The 19,522-nt window shown below is 39.3% G+C and overlaps 1 protein-coding gene and 2 non-coding genes across 3 annotated transcripts; all 3 read right to left on the minus strand.

The window, feature by feature from the left end:
- Positions 1-698: 698 nt before the first annotated feature.
- Positions 699-9,192, minus strand: LOC131007146 (origin of replication complex subunit 1-like). Its single transcript, XM_057934305.1, has 16 exons — positions 8,264-9,192; positions 8,029-8,164; positions 4,362-4,514; positions 4,131-4,286; positions 3,893-4,044; positions 3,721-3,820; positions 3,481-3,603; positions 3,235-3,393; positions 3,102-3,159; positions 2,825-3,003; positions 2,576-2,687; positions 1,877-1,947; positions 1,679-1,774; positions 1,339-1,415; positions 1,131-1,214; positions 699-998 (listed from the first exon to the last, which is right to left on the minus strand). Exons 1-16 carry the CDS (start codon positions 9,142-9,144, stop codon positions 935-937), a joined length of 2,601 nt encoding a protein of 866 aa, XP_057790288.1. The 5' UTR covers positions 9,145-9,192; the 3' UTR covers positions 699-934.
- On the minus strand, positions 4,377-4,454 carry LOC131007414 (small nucleolar RNA snoR28). The gene has a single exon (XR_009096116.1). It is a non-coding gene; the product is annotated as a small nucleolar RNA snoR28 (small nucleolar RNA).
- Positions 9,193-19,151: 9,959 nt separating the features above from the next.
- LOC131007350 (small nucleolar RNA R71) lies at positions 19,152-19,258 on the minus strand. Its single transcript, XR_009096054.1, has one exon. It is a non-coding gene; the product is annotated as a small nucleolar RNA R71 (small nucleolar RNA).
- Between the last annotated feature and the right edge of the window lie 264 nt (positions 19,259-19,522).

Genomic DNA, 19,522 nt, shown 5'->3' on the forward strand with positions numbered 1-19,522 from the left:
GATGTCAATAAGTATGTTTCACCTGATTCAGAACCATTAAAATTGTTTCTGAAAATGAAAAAAAAAAAAAAAAAAAAAAACCATTAAGACGGATTAATTACCCATGGTATTATCTAGGGAATACCCAAAATAAAGAAACACATAATACTAATATCAAAATGCAGACGGCAGAATCCTTTTTCAATTCAAAAACCCAAATTTCATCGTCGTTGCTCGCCTTTGTCACTGAGTCTCCTTTACTAACCGTCGTTACTCAAAAATTTGAGTAATAGTTAAATTTTGTATCTATTTAAGTTATTTGTACTTTTTCTTTTTGGCAGAAAATATTATTGCAATATTATTTTTTGAAATCATTTTTAAAATGTCATTCCCAAAAGAAAAAAAAAATCACAAGTTGGGTCAAACCAGACCCGAAACAAACGGGTCAGATCATGTCTAGACTGATTAGGTCCCAAGTCTGAGCAAGTCGAGTCTAGAACTAAAATCAAAACCGTTACTTTATAGTTCAGTAGTTTCGGATAAATTATGGATGAAACCCATCCATTGACACCCCTAGATGTTGTCATTGAACATACAATGATTAAAGCCCCCGTCAAGGCATCAGCTTCTAAACATAAGTCCCCGCAAGGAAATCAAGTTTTCATTTAGGCTCACATAATCCATAATCCGCTGCACTTCATTTCCAAAGAAAGGTAAAATATTCAACAAATGTTTCAATAATAAAGATATTTCTCAGTTTACAAATGTATAATGCTAGTTTAAATAAATGTTTTCAGGCTCTGCATAACAATCCTTTTGGGAGGAAAAGAAGCAAACAAAGTTTAGGCTCTGTTTAGAGCATACATGGTCATAAATTCAAGAAATGTGTAAACATACAACTCTAATGTAAATCAGGAATGGATCATCTAAATTGGATCTCCAAGAATTTTTAGATTCAGATATACTTTGCTAACCAAGGTAGGTCCTTGCTATCTTTCAGTGCAAATGTAACATCATCACTGCCAAATAAGGGGAAAAAGGTATACGTGTTACTGTTGTAAATAATCCATTGATGTAGTAAACAAGAATCGTTTTCGGAAGTGTATATTGATAGACCATCAACGCTTGGTTTTGTTTTTAAAGGGACTCACTTGGGATAGTTCAGTTGCAATTTCTGCAGTTTGTGCCGTGTCCCAGCCTCGCACAATAGTAGTCTGCACTCCCCGAGTTTACATCTGCCAAGATATTTGAAGGATAAGATGATCAATAAGTTCAAAAATTAATCAATCTATCAAAGTGGTAGATTAACCTGAACTATTTTATATATCCATCCTATCACTCAACGTAAACATGACTTACCCGACTTTCAGGAGCATGTCATATCCAGGAAAGGTTTCTCTATTGTTAGCACAGAAGCATGAGACCGCCATTGCTAACTGTAGAGATGGAACAAGCTATTAAAGAAGGCACTCGTTGGTGTAAAAAAGATTGAGCAAGCTGTAGTTTTCTTCTGGTTGATTCATGTACACAATATAAGGGAAGACAGTCTTGGCTACTTAACCATGTATAGTTAGTTACTCAGGAACCAAACCAATTTGATCTGTTAACTTTATGTATCTGCTATTAGGCGAAACTGTGCAGATGTTATTATCATGACTTGCATGACAAAATTCTAAGCTCTTGAGCAGAGTTGAAGTACCTTTTCAAAGGTCGTTTCTCCCATTCCTGTTTTATAAAGCTCATAAACCATAGCAGCCAAGAAGATTTTGCTTAGTTTACAAGAACTTCTTATCACCTGGTGGTGGAAAAAGAAACAAGAAATAGTAAAGGATCAACTTTTATTACATGATTACTATTTCATTGATGTAATTGTAATATAAAATGTCATTCAACTCACTTGGATATGAGGAGCCTGGAACATCTCCTTAATAGCTGCTTCAACATCTGCCATACCAGCAACAACTTTCCCTGCAAACCAGATATTTTGAAGTCTTAGCCATCAACAAAACATCCATAACATGGCAGTGATAGGGCATTGCGGAGATAGCATGGGAAACAAGAAGACTGTGCTAGGATGTACCGACTTCTTTAACAAAAAACAGCCTAATTTAAGTTTATTTTTTACCAAAGTGTTTCAAATCCTGCATATTCTATTCCTTTTTACAGCTTGATGATCTTCTCTAAATACATTTGCGAGAAACAGAATCTTATGAGTAATTTTAAATGGTTAGTTGGAGCAAGTGAACTAATGACACATAAGATTTGAAATTCTTTTTGGAAGTAATTAGTTGCTTCAATGAGATGAATGGTAGATCTATCGATTCTTAATTCATGTAAATAAATACCGAGCTTAATGGGATAAATTTCCATGATCCAACATTATGAGATGTCATTTATATCTCTTGCGGCTGAAGGGTGCAAGACTATGAGTATCTAAATTCTAGTCAGACCTACTGCCAGTGGAACAATAATGTATTTGCAGGTTCGTTTTTTTAGAGGCATTAAAATGGAAAAGATAACGACTTTCAATCAAACAACTTAACATTCTGCAGAAAATAACGAACAGAGAAATAAATGTCAGAGAAAAAAGTCCTGCCTGAAGCATCTGAGCCAGAAAGTGCAGTTTTTTTAGCACGATAGTCTGCTACTTCTGCAGCTCGCCTACATATCTCTAGTGCACGACGAGCATCTCCAGATACAGCAGCCACCTAAGGTCAAGTACAGTATGAATACCACACAAAAAACTTCCTGGTTTTATCATATCATATGTCACAATTGGCATCCACCCTCTAAAGTGAAGGATCAGAATCCAACTTATTCAGGAAATATGAAACAAAATACGAACCTTCCTTGACGCAAATTCAATTGCAACTTTTTCAAAAGCATCAATTCCTTTTAGGCGACTAGAAATTATTTCTTGAAGTTGCTGGTAGTTATATGGACCGAAGCAAAGCCTCTGTATGCCCATACGACTAGAAATGCGAGGCAGCAACTTCTCTGGAAGATCCATAGTGTTTGCTATCCCTGAATTTGTAAAAATAAAAATAAAAAAAGAAGCAACAGAATCAGGTCAACCTGTTAGAAACTTAACAAAACTTATTGATGGCAGCAACATTTCCTACCTATCACAATCAGTTTCGAATTTGGCTTGGTAGGCCAATCAAGAATATTGTATAGAACCTGCAAATGGAAATTGCCTATTACAATATTGAACCTAAGAGCATATGGGTTATGTCACGTATATGCACAACGTACAGCTTGATTCCGGGTTACTAGAAGATCAAGTTCGTCTATGAGAAGAATGCAAGGCCTAGTATCTTTTCCACACTTGTTTTCATTAGAAAATCGTGCATTCAGGAAATTGAGAGCCTTTTTCCAACCAACTCTATGTCCGGTTAGTCCCTCATAGATTACCTGGAAATAATTACCTCAATAAGTTAAACAAAAATTAGGAACACCAACAGAAACTGCAAAGTAGAAGAAGTTATAATGCATCCCTACACTGTATATATTTTCTGGTGAAGCCAGTTTAAGACCATTAATCTCCACGAAGCAGTAAGGCCTTATGCTTCCTGCATCAACCTCAGACTTCAAATTCCTCATCACAGCAAGCACACTCATGGTCTGCAGTGTGGTCCAGATAACAAGCAAGTTATACCGACCCGATTTAAAAAGTATGGATGGCTAGTTGGTTTTAACAACTGATTGTCTTATACTATATATAATACGGAAATATTTTACCTTTCCAGTTCCAGGGACACCATGAACATACAGGCATCTTCCCAGGCATTGCTCATCACATATAGCACCTTTGATAAATGTGGTTATCTCATCCATTTCCCTGCATAAAGTATGTATGATTAAAGGAAAGGTACTGCATTAATCAGTGCTCTGATACCTTAGTAATACATACCTATCCCTACAAGGTAGAGACTTAGGCAGTGTTGCAAGCAGAAGCTTTGATTTTGCCTTTTCCAAATCAGTCTGCTTATGACATCTTAAATGTTCTGGTATTTTCTTTGCCCCAATCTTTTGCAGCCCGAAAATCCGTCCCTTGCGCGAGTTCTGTATAAGGAATCCAAATCCAATGGCTGGTTATGTAGTAAACAAACATGGAGATTCGTGTGGAAGCAATGTTGAAGTTAGAATACCGCTGCTACAGGGTGAAGCAAAGATGCATGAGATAGTCTGGTTTTCTTTTCATGCTCGTACACTACATCTTCTTTTGAGTCAGAGTCGAACTCATCACAAGAATTCCAATCATTATCATCATCATCATCATCAACATCATGAACTCGTTCACCATCCTGCAAATAAAATAAGAATGTATAAATCCTACAAGAATACGGAATTCCATTGGATGGAATCCACCCCCAACTTACATCTTCATTGTTATCAATCTCTGCCATGCGCCTGAAGTTATGCCACTGTATGTCATACTCATATTCACAGATAAACACATCATCTCCTTCACTGCCAGCATTAGCAAAGTCCTTTGGGCTCATAACAGTGCAATGCCTAATGATTGACTCCATCTAAGAAAATATTACTTTGTTAGAAGAGTAAAATGGGAATCAACCACAGGAAAACATAAATCCTTGTCTTTCGGCACATCACTAACCTAAGAAAAGGTGTTCGCCACTTAATAGCAATAACACATACAGTTCATCATAGCTCCCTTAACTAAATAAACTCAAGGAACATATAATCGAGTTGAATAACAAGGTACATTACTAAAGGAAGTGTGCATATATGTTTGTATGCATGAGTTACAGAACCATATTTTGTTGCTTTTATTTCCGTAGTTTGTTTTTCTCTTTGCCATCTGTCTTTTCCTGATTGGCCTACTGGTTGTAACCTACTCGTGCTATCATCTATAAATAGCACGAACTATGCAGCTGGTAGTGTAACTTTTCCTTCAAGAAATAATTGGCAATTTGTTTTCCTCTCAAAAAGCAACTTTACTTTATGCATTTCCTCGTTATCAACATGGTATCCAGAGCCACATGATTTTGAGTTTTAATGGCGAAAACTCGACGCACACCATGGAACGTCCTCGTGAATGAGGAAATAGGAGATCCGGTGGAGGAACCAGAGGTTAATAACGACGATTCACGGCGCCGATCGGAATCTGATCGTCACCTTGAGAGGACACGTAGATCTGCGATGGATCCGAAGCAGATTGAGGAAGTTCTGCAGCTACATAATGCAGATCATCCTGGGATGCAGCTGGTCTCTGCTCAGCTGACAGGTAACAACTTCCTAAATTGGAGTAGATCGATTAAATTTGGTAAATCAGTTAAAATTCTAAGGACAGACAATGGGACAGAATTTCTTAACAAAGATGTGGCTGCTATGCTTTCTGAGTTTGGTATACACCATCAGAGAACTTGTGTATATTCTCCACAGCAGAATGGAATAGTTGAGCGCAAGCATAGGAGCCTATTACAAGTTGCTAGGGCATTGATGTTTGATAGCAACTTGCCTACTAGTTTTTGGCCTTTCTCATTGTTGACTGCTACGTGGCTTATTAATCGTTTACCTAGCAAAGTCCTTGGATGGGAGACTCCATTCACTGTTATGTTTAATAAGGAAGTTGATATGAATCTCTTGCAGCCTTTTGGATGCCTTGCTTATGCTGTGAATTTGTCACCCACAAAGAAGAAATTTGACTCAAGAGGCATTCGATGTGTCTTTCTTGGATATGCGATGAACAACAAAGGCTATTTGTTGTATGATTTAACCGAGTGTAAGGTTATCACTTGGAGGGATGTTAAGTTTCTGCCATCCACATATCCATATGCTTCTCTTCATCAGCTACCACTCATTTGTCCTTCCTACCTACCACCTCTCTACACTGATGAACCTCCAGTTCAGCTCACTCCATCATCTACCATTTCTCCACCCATATCTACTGATTCATCAGACCCTATGCCTATATCATCTCCTGCTCCTGTTTCCCTTGATGAACCTATTCCAGACAGAGCAGTGCGTGCGAGCACTCGCACCCGTCAGCCTCCATCTTGGATGAAAGATTATATTGGTTCTATTGCTACTCTTCCAGTTTCTCAAACATCTATTCATGACACTCTTACTCCACCTACATTTCCTTACATTACATCTCCTGTTCTTACCCCACAGTATACTGCTTTTCTTGTTAACATTCAATCCATTCGTGAACCAAATTCTTATGTTGAAGCAAGCAACTCACCAGAATGGGTGACTGCTATGCAGGCAGAACTAACAGCCCTTGAAACCAATCATACTTGGATTCTAAGTGAGTTACCTCCTGGAAAAAGAGCTATTGGCTCTAAATGGGTTTATAAAGTTAAATTGAATGCTGATGGTACAGTGGAGCGCTACAAAGCTCGCTTGGTTGCAAAAGGCTACAATCAAGAATATGGGATTGATTACACTGAGGTATTTTCCCCGGTTGCTAAACTTGTTACAGTACGGTTTCTGCTTGCTATAGCAACGTGTAAAGCTTGGCATATACATCAGATTGATGTTAATAATGCATTCTTACATGGTTTCTTGCATGATGAAATTTATATGCAGCCTCCTCAGGGTTATGGCAAAGCCCAACCTGGGCAAGTATGCAAGCTTGTGAAGAGTTTATACGGTTTGAAGCAAGCCTCCAGGGAATGGAATGCAGAGTTCTGTAAACATCTTTTTCAGTTTGGATTTACTCAATCTCACTCCGATCATTGCTTATTTGTTAAAGGAACAGGTGATTCCTTTCTTTGTTTGTTGGTTTATGTCGATGATGTCCTTATTGCGGGACCTAATGTGGCCTTGATCACAGAATTGAAGGAGTATCTCCACTCTGCTTTCACTATAAAAGACTTGGGTGTTGCTAAATACTTCCTCGGTATGGAGATTGCTCGGGGCGATTCTGGTACTTGTTTGAATCAACGAAAGTACATACTTGATTTGGTTGACTCTGCAGGGCTTCTCGGTTGCAAGTCAGTTTCTACTCCTCTGCCCTTAAATTGCAAACTTAGTCATAATGACTCTCCTGCTTATTTCAAACCTGATGCATACCGCAGATTAGTTGGGCGATTGCTCTACCTAAACCTTACACGACCAGACATCACTTATGCTGTCCAGCAACTTAGTCAGTTCGTGGGTTCTCCTTCTGAGCTTCATTGGGATGCTGCATTACATGTGGTTAAGTACTTAAAAGGGTGTCCTTCACTTGGGTTGTTCTATCCATCTGCTGGTGAGTTTACTCTCACGTCCTATAGTGATGCCGATTGGGGGACTTGTACCGATACTCGCCGCTCTCTTACGGGGTACTGCATATTGCTTGGTGGGTCTTTAGTTTCTTGGCGATGCAAGAAACAAGCTACTGTTTCCGCCTCTTCTGCAGAAGCTGAGTATAGGGCCCTTAGTGCTACTGTCCGAGAGATGACTTGGCTCTCTCATCTCTGTGCGGAGTTCTTTGTCCAGCTTCCCCTTCCCTTGCCACTTTATTGTGACAACCAAGCTGCCATTCACATCACGAAAAATCAGGTTTTTCATGAACGCACGAAGCATCTGGAAATCGACTGTCATCTTGTTCGCGAGAAGTATACTGCTGGTTTTCTTGTTCCACTTCATATATCTACTACTTTACAGCTCGCCGATCTTTTCACTAAGTCTATTGGAGGTCCCCGCTTTCGCACTCTGCTGTCCAAGCTTGGATTGATTGATCTGCATCATTCCACGCTTGAGGGGGGGTAAAGGAAGTGTGCATATATGTTTGTATGCATGAGTTACAGAACCATATTTTGTTGCTTTTATTTCCGTAGTTTGTTTTTCTCTTTGCCATCTGTCTTTTCCTGATTGGCCTACTGGTTGTAACCTACTCGTGCTATCATCTATAAATAGCACGAACTATGCAGCTGGTAGTGTAACTTTTCCTTCAAGAAATAATTGGCAATTTGTTTTCCTCTCAAAAAGCAACTTTACTTTATGCATTTCCTCGTTATCAACAATTACCATTGCAACTTAATAGAATTACAAGCAAACCAATCTTATTAGAGAGAAAAAGATGACAAAATTCACCTCAACATCAGCAAAATCATTGGTCCTATAGAGCTCCCTCCTCAAATTATGAGGTTGTCTCCCCACAGCAGTCTCCTCCGGAATAATATACCACCGAGCTCGAAACCAATACGTACCATCCACTTCCTTCCATAAACTTCAGAGATCCAAACGAAAATCACAAAACAGAAGATTAACCAACCAGTGAAAATTCCGCAGAAAAAATAAGAATTTCAAAGAAATTGACAGCACAAACCTCTCAATATGTGCAGCCCATAAATCACTTGAAAGCAACTTCTCCCTGGCAGTCCTGGCCCTCTTCTTCCCCGCCGGTGGCTCAGCAAATTTCACCATTTCTCCATTCTTTTTCGCCACGCAATAATGACACATCCAATCCCCTTCGGGAACTGCCCTTAGCGGCGGGCTCAGGCACTTCAAATGAAACCCATTCAAGCAATCATCACACTCGATCATAACCCGCCTCCCAGCCGGCTTAAAGCACACTCTACATTCCTCCACCTCCGGATCTTCATCATCCGAGCTAGCGTCGGACCGTTTCTTCACGTACACATCGTGCCCTGCTGAAAACTCGCCGCTGTCATACACAACTTTCTTGTAATACACCTTTTGTTTGACTTTGTTATCAGCTCGTCTACACTTGCCACTCCTTAGATCCTTTTTTCTCTCCGCACTCGCAACCGATTTTTCTTGAAATTTCCTCTTCCTCCGAGATTCTGTGGGCTGTGGAGATGCAGGGGTAATTGAAATGGTGGTCGGTAAAATTGAGGTCGGATTCTCGAGATTTTTCGTAGTTCTGGTAACAGATTGAGGAGTATCACAGGTGGATAATACGGGGTGACTCTCCGGCGTGGCGGCGCTGAGGCGGTGAGAGCGTCTGAGATTGATGGCAGCAGGTGTAGCGGATTGTGGGGTTTGGGGAGCAATCAGGTGGTCTGAAGAAATGCGCTGCTTTGCTCTGGGGGTTCCTTTAGAGGGCGTCTTAGACTTCTTCATTTGCTGAGTCTCGGCCATCGGCGGACGGTTAGCGACTACGGCGGGGATTGCGGCGGTTTTCCTTTTCACGGCGTGGGAGAGAGGGAGGAGGGGGGCGGAAACTGGCGGGAAACCGCCTCCCATCACAATCTGGCGCCTCTTTTTCTTTTTTTGAATTAGTTACTTATTAAATTCATGGACAGGGTCAGATTTGTCTCACATTTATTTATTAGCATCATTTAAGTATCTTCATTGCTAAATGCTACGTCATACGTGGACGTGAAATTTATATTTAAGGTGCGTTGCTTTCATGGAATAAGAGAAAAAATATATTTTAATTAATTTTTTATTATTTTTATATATTTATTATAATGAAAAATTTTCTTCAGGTAATATGGAATATTTTTTGTGTGGCCAGCTCCTTTTCTTTCTAATATTGAATAATATTATTTTAAAATAGAAATTTGAAAATATTTTTCAACATTTTCTCATATTTTCATCACTAATAAATAAATGATAAAAAAAATGAAAAAAAGATTAATATTTTCTCATTTTTTCTTGCCCATCATTTTCCAATGACAAATTTACAACCAAAGTAAGGACCCTTAAGGGTTAATTATATACTAATTATTTTATTTTCATTATATTTAAATTTTTTATACAAACTTTAAAATGTTTGTGATGACACAATGCAATTAATATTTGAAAAGTATGCAAAATTATATTATTCGGATAGTCATATCAGGAGTAAATTTGATCGATATTTTGACTGATAACAAAATCAAACTAAATCAATAACATAATAAATATTACACTCAAGATCGTAATTGGTATGAAAATCATATCGAATTAATAGCTTAATAATTATCACCCTACATTTATATGTAAAATTATAATTTGATAAAAGTTCAATAATTTATATACAATTAAGCTTATATTTAATTTTGTTATAATTTCTATACTAATAGCACTCACTTTTCTTAACAAAAAAAAACACTCACTTTTCTATAGTTTTTAATGTTCTTATGATATTAATTTTATAGGAAATTGAGTACTATTTGATAGTTGTTTTGTGCTTATATTATTTTATCTTGTGAAATATAATACTTGCTCAAACTTCGATGGATTTTACAGAAATATGAAGGCTGGATTTGGAAGCATGGTCTTGTGAAAGTTATAGATCATCTCGATACGAGTTTGTGAGCGTAAACGAATTCGGAGTTAGGACGAGAGAGATATGGTCAAAACAAAAAGTCGCGTGCAGCAGCGGAGGCGCGGCGACCCCGCAGCGATCCAGTCGGCGAGCACCCCCTCAAGAAGACATTTTGGCCTGTGAGCGGCGACCCATGCGGCGATCACCAGTCGGGTCGCCGAAGTCGCTATTTTCCACGCGTTTTTGCGGATTTTTAGGCTTTTATCAGTGTTTTCGAGTTTTGTACTATATTTATCCCTTGTGCCTATATTATAAAGTTTTACACCTTTCTTCTCCATATTTTCATATTTTTCAGTTTACATTTAGAATTTATAGCTTATATAGATTAGATTTATTTTCTGCAAGATTCAAGATTCCACCTGTTACTTCAAATTTCATTATGGGTTTTATCTATTTCATTTATTTCTATTGCTTTCTTTTTATTTATGTCTTTTACTCCCTCCGTCCCACTGTAAGTGAGACTTTTTTTTTTGGGCACGAGAATTAAGAAACGTGTATTTTGTGTGTAGGTAAAAAAGTGAAAAGATGTTTAAAGGGAAAAAGTTTTACTCAAAAATGAAAGAGTCTCACTTACAGTGGGACGCTCAAAATAGAAAGAGTCTCAGATACAGTGGGACGAAGGGAGTATTTGTTTATTTATGTCTAGCTCATTTTCTTTTATGATTCTAGGGTTTGTAAATAGTTGATTAGATTTATGTGTTTGATTTGTTGATGTCTTTTTGCCTTCCAGATTCTGATTCATAATTCCTGGTGCTTATTTCTTATGGATTATCTAGCCAATAATTTGCATGTTTAGCTATTCGGTTTAAGACCTAGCGGAGATAACTGTTTAGCGGATTCAGGAATGTGCGATGTGAACTATTCTTATGTGCTTTTGAGAGTTAGTAGATTTTTTTAGACCTAGCGGAGATAGAGAATTTACTAATCTACTATCATAAACTGCTCTAGCGAGAGTGTATGATTATCTATGTGATCTCTCATCATGATTGAATTAAATTGGTAATTAGGATTAATAGATTAATTGTGTGAATTTGATTAACAAAAGGGTTATTAGCGTGTAAATACACGAACTTAGTGTTTTCTGATTTTTTCCATGACGAATAATTCCGGTCAAATTAAAACTGATTTGGCGTCTATGTGGCCTATTATTATTTAAGTGTCACATACATGTCAATATTTTAATTTCTATAAAAAAAATTTAACAAAAGATGAAATAAAATTAAAAGAGGTACCCCCTTCCCCACCCCACTGCGTAAAACAACAAAAACCCTTAAAAGGGAATAAAGCCATATAATTGATCTCACTCTCTGTGTAAACAACACAAATTCTTTAAAAAAAAAAGGGTAAACTCATTATTCATGACCTATAAAAAATTTACATGCACGCATGCAGATGGAAAGCTAGAGAACAATCGTTTTGCATGCATGTAGATGAACACGATGCAATTCATATTATCTTGCTACTGAAATTGGTGATCACTATGCGTGAGTCTCAATTTTAGTTTTTCTCTCATTAAGGCCTAACATGTCCATCTCACCATCTTTATATCACCTAGACTCTGTGAGGACACAATAAATTAATTTTAGGAGATCGTGCACCTGTCTTACTTTATGTGCAAAATAGGCAAGTCCAAGACGTTAGCAACTGGATTGTACATTTCGCAAATTCTTTCAGTCATTATTGAGTTGGGTTTTAGGCTCAACATCAATTCCTAATGACATTAATCATAGCAGATTTGGACTCGATTTGGTGAGGGAAACGATGTCAGAAAGAAGTGAAAAATAAGGGATTCACGAAGCTAAAGTAGACTCAACACAAGAAGGATGAAATGAAATTCAAATGTGCAACATAACGGTCTATTCATAATCATTCAACTTGCTTTTACAATTAAAACACTAATAATAGAGTTTACAAAATGGAGGGTAAACTAGTCTTTCTGCTATACTCTTAGAAGGCTATTTTAGTCCTTTTAGATCTGCGCTTCTTTGTGTTGAGGGGCATTGATGCATCTTCGACTTTTGGGCCATTTAGCCCTATTTTTTTCCTTTTTTGTGTCAGGTCAGGTCGTTCCTGGGAAAACAATATTGTGTGTTGGGAACCTTGTGGAATATCCTAATCCTTGTTTTGATGATACCAAAATCCATAGGTCTTAATTGTAATAAACTAGAACTGTTTGAACTCAAGTGTTAGAGTTCGTTTCTAGTTTAGCTTGCGGTTCTGAAGACTGAAGGACGAAGGACTGAAGACTGAAGACTGAAGATACCAACTGAAGTATCAGTTGAAGAATCAGTTCGGAACTGATTACTTAATGCGTGCCTCGTGGACTCAGCTGACTGATACTAAAGTCAAGTATCAGTTAAGCATTCTTCCTCGGACTGAACTTCCAACATTCAAAGGAAGCCACGTACTCACAAAGTACAGCCGCATTAAATGCAGAGATCTCAGGATCATCCCTCTCTGCAGAGGTCATTCCTATTTGGTGGCTACTTTATCAGAGACGTCACATCTCCTGCTCTTCAACATAGTCGTTCCCACCAAACAAGGAACCTCGAAGATTGAAGCTTCAGCCCAAATTCGAAATGCTCTCCAGCGGAAGAAATCTTGAAGACGTTCTCCGCCAACGGATCTATTCAAGACCTCTCCTATAAATAGCGCTCGAGGATCACTTCAATCTTCACCGATTCAACGACATAAGCTGAAACTCTGCCAGAATAGTTTCTCAGCCGAAAGCTTAACCTCCCCAAAGCTTGAATCGAAGAAGAGAATTCCAAAGTCAAAAATCAGTCACTACTGATTACACACATTCTCTTAGACCTTAGGGAAACCTCTGTTTACCCAGAAGCCTAGGTCAAACTTGCTCCAAAGAACTTGTTCTTTGAAGTATAGTTGGCAAGTTTTCAAACCTCCTTTCGAGAGATAGAATCGAGTGTTTGAGCGGTTAGGAGTTCAGGAAGGTACTCTGACTCCGTGAGATCTTAGCACGGGTTGTGCTAGGAGTGAGAAATCCGACATGAGTGAAGTGTGGGTACTGAAGAGTGGAATCTTCAGTGGTACGGTTGTGTGCACCCGGCAAGCACACGGTTCGGTTTGCAGTGCACCAGTTAAGCACTTGCGGAGTGGATTGTTGGTCTGATCAATCGACCGTGGATGTAGGAAGTGTTTTCCGAACCACGTAAAAATCTATGTGTTATTTACAGCTTTCAGTTTTACATTCTTACTTGTGTTATTTCAATTGATAAACTGAGTACTGAATAACCGTAAAGAGAAACATAAGACTAACAACGTTCTCAACCGAGGCTATTACGAAACAAAGTTATTTCCGCTGCGTATGACATCAGTCTGACTGATCTATCATCTGATAGTCAGGAAGAGTGATATCATCTCTGTTTTAGCAAACTCGACTGAAGCCTTTACGTGCATCAGTTAAGTTCCAGTAACTTAACTGATAACTCCTTTTTTCAGTATCAGTCGTCAACCCTGTTTGGTCAAAACTCATTTCAGTTAACAGGTGTCATAGTTTGCTTGTAAAGTTTCGTTTAGATCTCTTTCTTGAGATCCCTCTGTTTTAGAGGGAAAAATAGCCCATAGGTGTATTCTCCCCCCCATACACCTATTCGAGACCCTCCGGACCTAACATTGTGGAAGAAGAAAGGTCCAGTAAGAGGCAAAGAGTAGAAATGTGGTCGGAATGGACATTATCAGCCCAGATTGCAATGTCATGTTTACCAGCATGGAGCTAAAGCGTAGTACCCCTCAGTGTTTTATCTGAGATATGAGAATCCCAAAGCATACCCCTGGTATGTGTTGGATTTGTATACTGAAAGAAAGAACGTTTTATGCTTGTATACAATCATTCCTGTGTTCACTATTTAATCTCCTATCTGATTGGGTTCATGATTGCATATGTATGTTCTTTATCTCTGTATAAGTAGATTATATGGTGTGTTGTAGATCACAGAAGACCGTATAATTGGAATAACCTTAAGAGATATAATATAATCACAGCCGAAATAACTCTAGGACAAGTTATTGGTTTAGGCTGCGGTATAGATGGAAGTAGTTTGTCTTGACTACTTATCTATACTGGTACGTCACAACGTATTGATAGGACCACAGTGAGATATATTCTTCTATCTGACTTAAGTGAAGAATTAAAGATCTCGGTGACTTATAAGATCTTAATACTAATAAGATTTCAGATATATATGTTGATTCGTTTATCACTTTGACTTACTATGAGCGAGAGTTATATAGTAACTTGAGTACTCTATATCTTGGGTGATAGCAGTTAATATATGATATCTGATTATCTGTATTGGTACTCGTATCCGTATAGGATAATGACATCCCCTTAAGGAGCTCAATAATGTTTATTGCATTAAACCCTACAGGTTGATTAAGTTCAAGCGCAATAATAAGTTTTGAGTGGTACTGCTTAAGGATTATAAAGAGATTAATTAATTAAGGCTGTCAGAGCTATAATTAATTAATGGATGTCGGATATTTTAAATACGAGGATTTAATAAGTCTAAATACAAGCCCCGACTCATCACCGGCAATAAAGGGGTAAGTCAATATCGGTTCTCTAGTGGAATGAACTGATATTTATAAATTAATTATGGTCTGGGCTGACCATTGATAAATTAATTTATTTGAGGCCCATCTTTATTCCTTGTATCTGGTCCCTGGACTGGCCCAATGTCTCCTAGCCCAAGTAGGGCTAGAAATCACCCCATACACCATAACTGGCGCCTCCCCCTCTTTTCTGTATTATAAAATACAGCTGTCAGCTATCCGAAAAGACACACTGATAATTATTAGGTTTTGAGAGCTGAGAGGAGGCGCAGGAAACGTGTGGAGCATTCTGCCTTGGGACTTTCACAGTTCGTTGTCCATCCAACGGTGAAAGCTGAGCGGGATACAGTCGAGAAGATCAGAACTGGAGTCTTTCGACACGATCATCAACAACCTGTGCATCCGTTTTACAAGTAAGTGTTTCCTAACACCTATGTGCAGCTGTTAAATTCATAGGAGCATGTTAGGATTAATCGTTGTATGATAAATTAATAATAACCAAGAAACGATCATCGGGCAAAGCGGAACGTTAATTCAATTTAATATTCCTTCAATTGGTATCAGAGCCCAGGATTAATTTCTTGGCTCTATTATTAATTTATGTACGATTAATAATGTGCGTTGTTTTTACTGCTGTTGTTCTTCGTGGTCTGTTGATTCGTGGGATACGTCGTTTGACGTTGTAATCGTTTTTCACCGCGAGAAAATCCGTGGTTAGATTAGGTTTTCACTTGTATTTGTTTTTTTTCCTGTTGTAAATCTGTAAAACTGAGAAACGAGACGAAGATGACGACGAATCAACAACAAAAGAACGGTGAGAGGAAGACGTGACGGGTACGGAGCGGCACGGGCTACCGGCGCCGAGGGCAGAGAGCGCACAAGCGCTTGCGCACTGTGCGCCGCGCACGCCTGGTCAGGCTGCCGTGCTGCCGGGTGCTGCTGTCACCGAGGCTTCCGGATGGTGGTGAGGCCAGGCGGGCCGAGGCTGTGGCAGGGCGTGTGACGGGAAGCAGCCGGCAGGGGCGGTGCGCGCCCGGGGCCGCGCCTGCGCGCGCTGCGCGCCCGGCGGGCGGCGCGCTGCCGCTGCTATTGTCGTAGACTGCTGCTGCTGCCGCGCGCGCCGGGGACTGCCGCTGCTGCTACTGTTGCTGCCGTGCTGTTGCTGGACGCCGAGAACACTGAGCCGGTTGCTGCTGTGTGTCGGATGCCGCGCAGAGGCTGCTGCCGCTGAGCTGCCCGCATGCCGGGCTGCTGGTGCGGCGCACGCCAGGCTGCTGCTGCGGCGGCGCTGTGCGGCGGCTGTGCAAGGGAGGCGGCGGCAGCTAGGGTCTCCAAACCCTAGCTGCGCATCTCAAACCCTAGGGGGCCAAACCCTATTTCCAACGACGGGCCTAAGTGTTCAGGCCGAGTTTTAGTTTTTGGGCTTATTTTTATTTATTTTATTTTTCTTTAAAAATAGAATAGATGTTGGGATTCCACGAATGGGTCACGAAGAATTTTAATTTCTTTTTATTGTTCTTTGCATGCCGTGGTGTTAATCCCTTATGCTCTTTACCTGCTTTTGTTCATTTCTGCTTGTTAATATGCTTTATTAACTGCGCTTAGACAAGCATGATAGTAGGTTTATCGTTTTCTTAAACATGTTTTAGAATTCTGCGAGCATGTTTTACATGTTGCGTTCTAGAAAGGCATGATTAGGATTATGTGCTTGAGCATGAACAAACCTTTTGAATTTTTAAAAAGACTAAGCAGTTTTAATAATTTTAAGCAATTAAAATTATTTTAGACCTCCACATGCGGTCTCTAGACAAAGTGATTAGCAATGTGAGTAAACGTCCACACAGCGTGGCTTACTTCATTTTTGTTTCTCATAAGTTTGTCAGAAGAGGTTTCTATTAAAAATATTTAAATCCATTAAAGTAGTGGGAGTTATGCAGTAAACGTCCACACAGCGTGGCTGATTTATGCTTAATTTACACTATTTTTAGGGGTTTGTATGTGCGTATTTTAGGATAATCTTCTGGAATTCGGTGCGTTTTATGGTGTATTCTATGCTTTGCAGGAGATTTAGGCTTACCAGATGAAAGAATGCAATTTTGGAGAATTTTGGATTAATTAGGCGTTTTCTAAGTGTTCTGGAATGCCAGAGCAGAGGAATCAAAAGCCAGTCCAGAGAAATCCGTGGAATATCAGAGAAGCGGAGCCGACATCTCCAGAGCAGAGAAATCACCGTTCCTCTGGCATCAGAGAAAGCAACTCGTCAGAGAAGTCAAAAGCCAGAGGAGTCGCGAGATTAGAGATATCAATGCCAGAGGCGAGACCATTTCTCTGGCGAAGTCAGAGAAGTCATATCCAGCGAAGTCACAACCCAGACCAGAGGAACCAAGTCAGAGGGATCCGACAGAGCAGAGAAATCAGTCAGAGAAGTGAAAGTCAGAGGAATCAATATTCAGAGAAGTCCATTACAGCGGAATCGAGAAGCCAGAGAAATCACCCATTCCTCTGGCGATAGCAGAGAATTCGTCAATCCTCTGGCGTGACCCGTTACTCTGGTGACATCCTTTCCTCTGGCGAGAACTGCGAAGTCGGCGCGAGTGGGAGAGTTTCTTCGGAGTGCGCATCTAGCTGGAGAGTTGCCGTAAATCACACGATTCTATTACCATTAGAATTCTACTTTGTATGGCAACTTTCATGGTGATCTGAAGGAAATCTGAAGCTTATAAATAGGTCCTCTTTTGACCTAAGGCAGATCATCAGACGGCAGACACGAAAACCTTAGCATTCATACTTTAGTTTTTAGCTTTAGAATTTTATTGCTTTCTAGTTTTCAAGGCTTGGATCAAGATTGAAGATTCAAGCGCTACTTCAGTTTTTTTTATTCGGTTTTTATTTAATTCAGTTTTACAATTGCTTTCTCTTTAATTTTGTTTATGTTTTATTTCAATATGTTTAGCTAGTTCTTTTATTCTGAACCTAGGGTTTGTACATAGCTAATTAATTATGTGTTTTTGATTTATTGATATCAATTTGCCCTCCAACTTGTGATTCATGATTCTTGGTGCTTATTCTCTTGTGAATTATCTGATCAATGATTTACATGTCTAGCTGTTCAGTTTGAGTCTTGAATGCGATAATTGTTCAGCCGATTCAGGAATGCATGATATAGTATTATCCTTGAGTCTTGAATGCGATAGGTGAACCTATAGGAAGCTATTCTTTATGTGATATTTGGAGTTAATTTATTCCTTGGAGTCTTGAATGCGAAAAGGGGTTTATTAATCTACGTTCATAGGTGGTCGTTAGAGACGCTTGTGAATAATATAGTGATCTTTCATCAGGGTTGGATTAAAATTGGTAATTGAATCAATAGGTTAAATGCATATAGTTGATTAGTGAAAGTACATCCCTAGAGTCAGAGCTTTCCTTATATTTGAGTTAATTATCATAGTTTACATGCTCTTTAGTTTTATTTGGTTAAATTTAGTTCGAGTTTCACCTTTATAATTGTTTTGCCTGAATATTACTAAAGTTTAATTAGGATTACTTTGAGTGATTCGTTATAATAGTCCCTGTGGATACGATACTCGGTTACTTTTTACTTGCTACAATTGCCTGTGTTAGTTGCAGTATTTGTTGCTAAGAACTTAGTGATCAACTTTTTGGCGCCGTTGCCGGGGACTGTTTAGAATTTACTTTAATATTTCTGATTAGACTTAAGCATTATTCCAGGCGTTATAAGTTTTAATTTTATTTTATTTTTAGTTTTTAAATTTCTGTTTTTCTGTCTCAGGCGTGTATGATCACGAGATCCAAAGGAAAGGAACATCTAGTACCTTTGAATTTGGAAATCGAAAAGCAATACAAAAGAGACAACCGCGAAAAGAAAAAGCTAGCAATGGCAGAGAATAACATGGACCTTCCAACTCTTGTGCAAGTCGTGACAAACCTTCAGAGGCAACTAGATGAAGAAAGAGAGCGCAACCGGGCTCCTCCACCAGAGCCACCACTGAATCACATGTATCAGCCTCGGGTTGATCAATTTCAATGAGGCAAATGGGGACCAACTGTGCAAGCCAACACATTCAAGCTGAAGCCGGGATTGATAAACATGGTGCAAGCTGAGCAGTTTAGTGGAGCGGCTTCTGAAAATCCGCATGCTCACATTACCCAGTTCCTAGATATCTGCGACACTATTAAGCAGAATGGAGTGCCACCTGATGCCATCAGAATGAAGATGTTTGGATTCTCTCTCAGGGACAGAGCGAAGGAGTGGTTCAAGAGTCTGGACAGAGGGGCCATTACTGGATGGGAGGATTTGTGTAGAGCTTTCCTAGCAAAATACTTTCCTGCCTCTAAAGCTCAGAAAATCATTGCAGAGATTTCTCACTTTTCCCAGCAAGGAGATGAGACCATTCATGATGCCTGGGAAAGATTTCGCGAGCTGCTCAGGAACTGCCCGCAACATGGGTTCACAGAGGATCAGCAAATCATTCACTTTTATAATGGTTTGACTGGTCTGACAAAAAGTATGGTGGATGCCACTGCAGGTGGATGTCTTCTCCATAGAAATACAAAGGAGGCATATCGTGTGATAGAAGAGATGGCCTCCAACAGTTATCAATGGCCGAATGACAGAAATTCCACGAGAAGAATTGCAGCTGTGAATGAGGAGAGAAATGATTTTAAGGAGAAATATGAAGCTCTTCAAAAGCAGTACGAGATGGAGAGAAAGAC

This window comes from Salvia miltiorrhiza, chromosome 1 (assembly GCF_028751815.1).
Source record: "Salvia miltiorrhiza cultivar Shanhuang (shh) chromosome 1, IMPLAD_Smil_shh, whole genome shotgun sequence".
NCBI lineage: Eukaryota > Viridiplantae > Streptophyta > Magnoliopsida > Lamiales > Lamiaceae > Salvia > Salvia miltiorrhiza.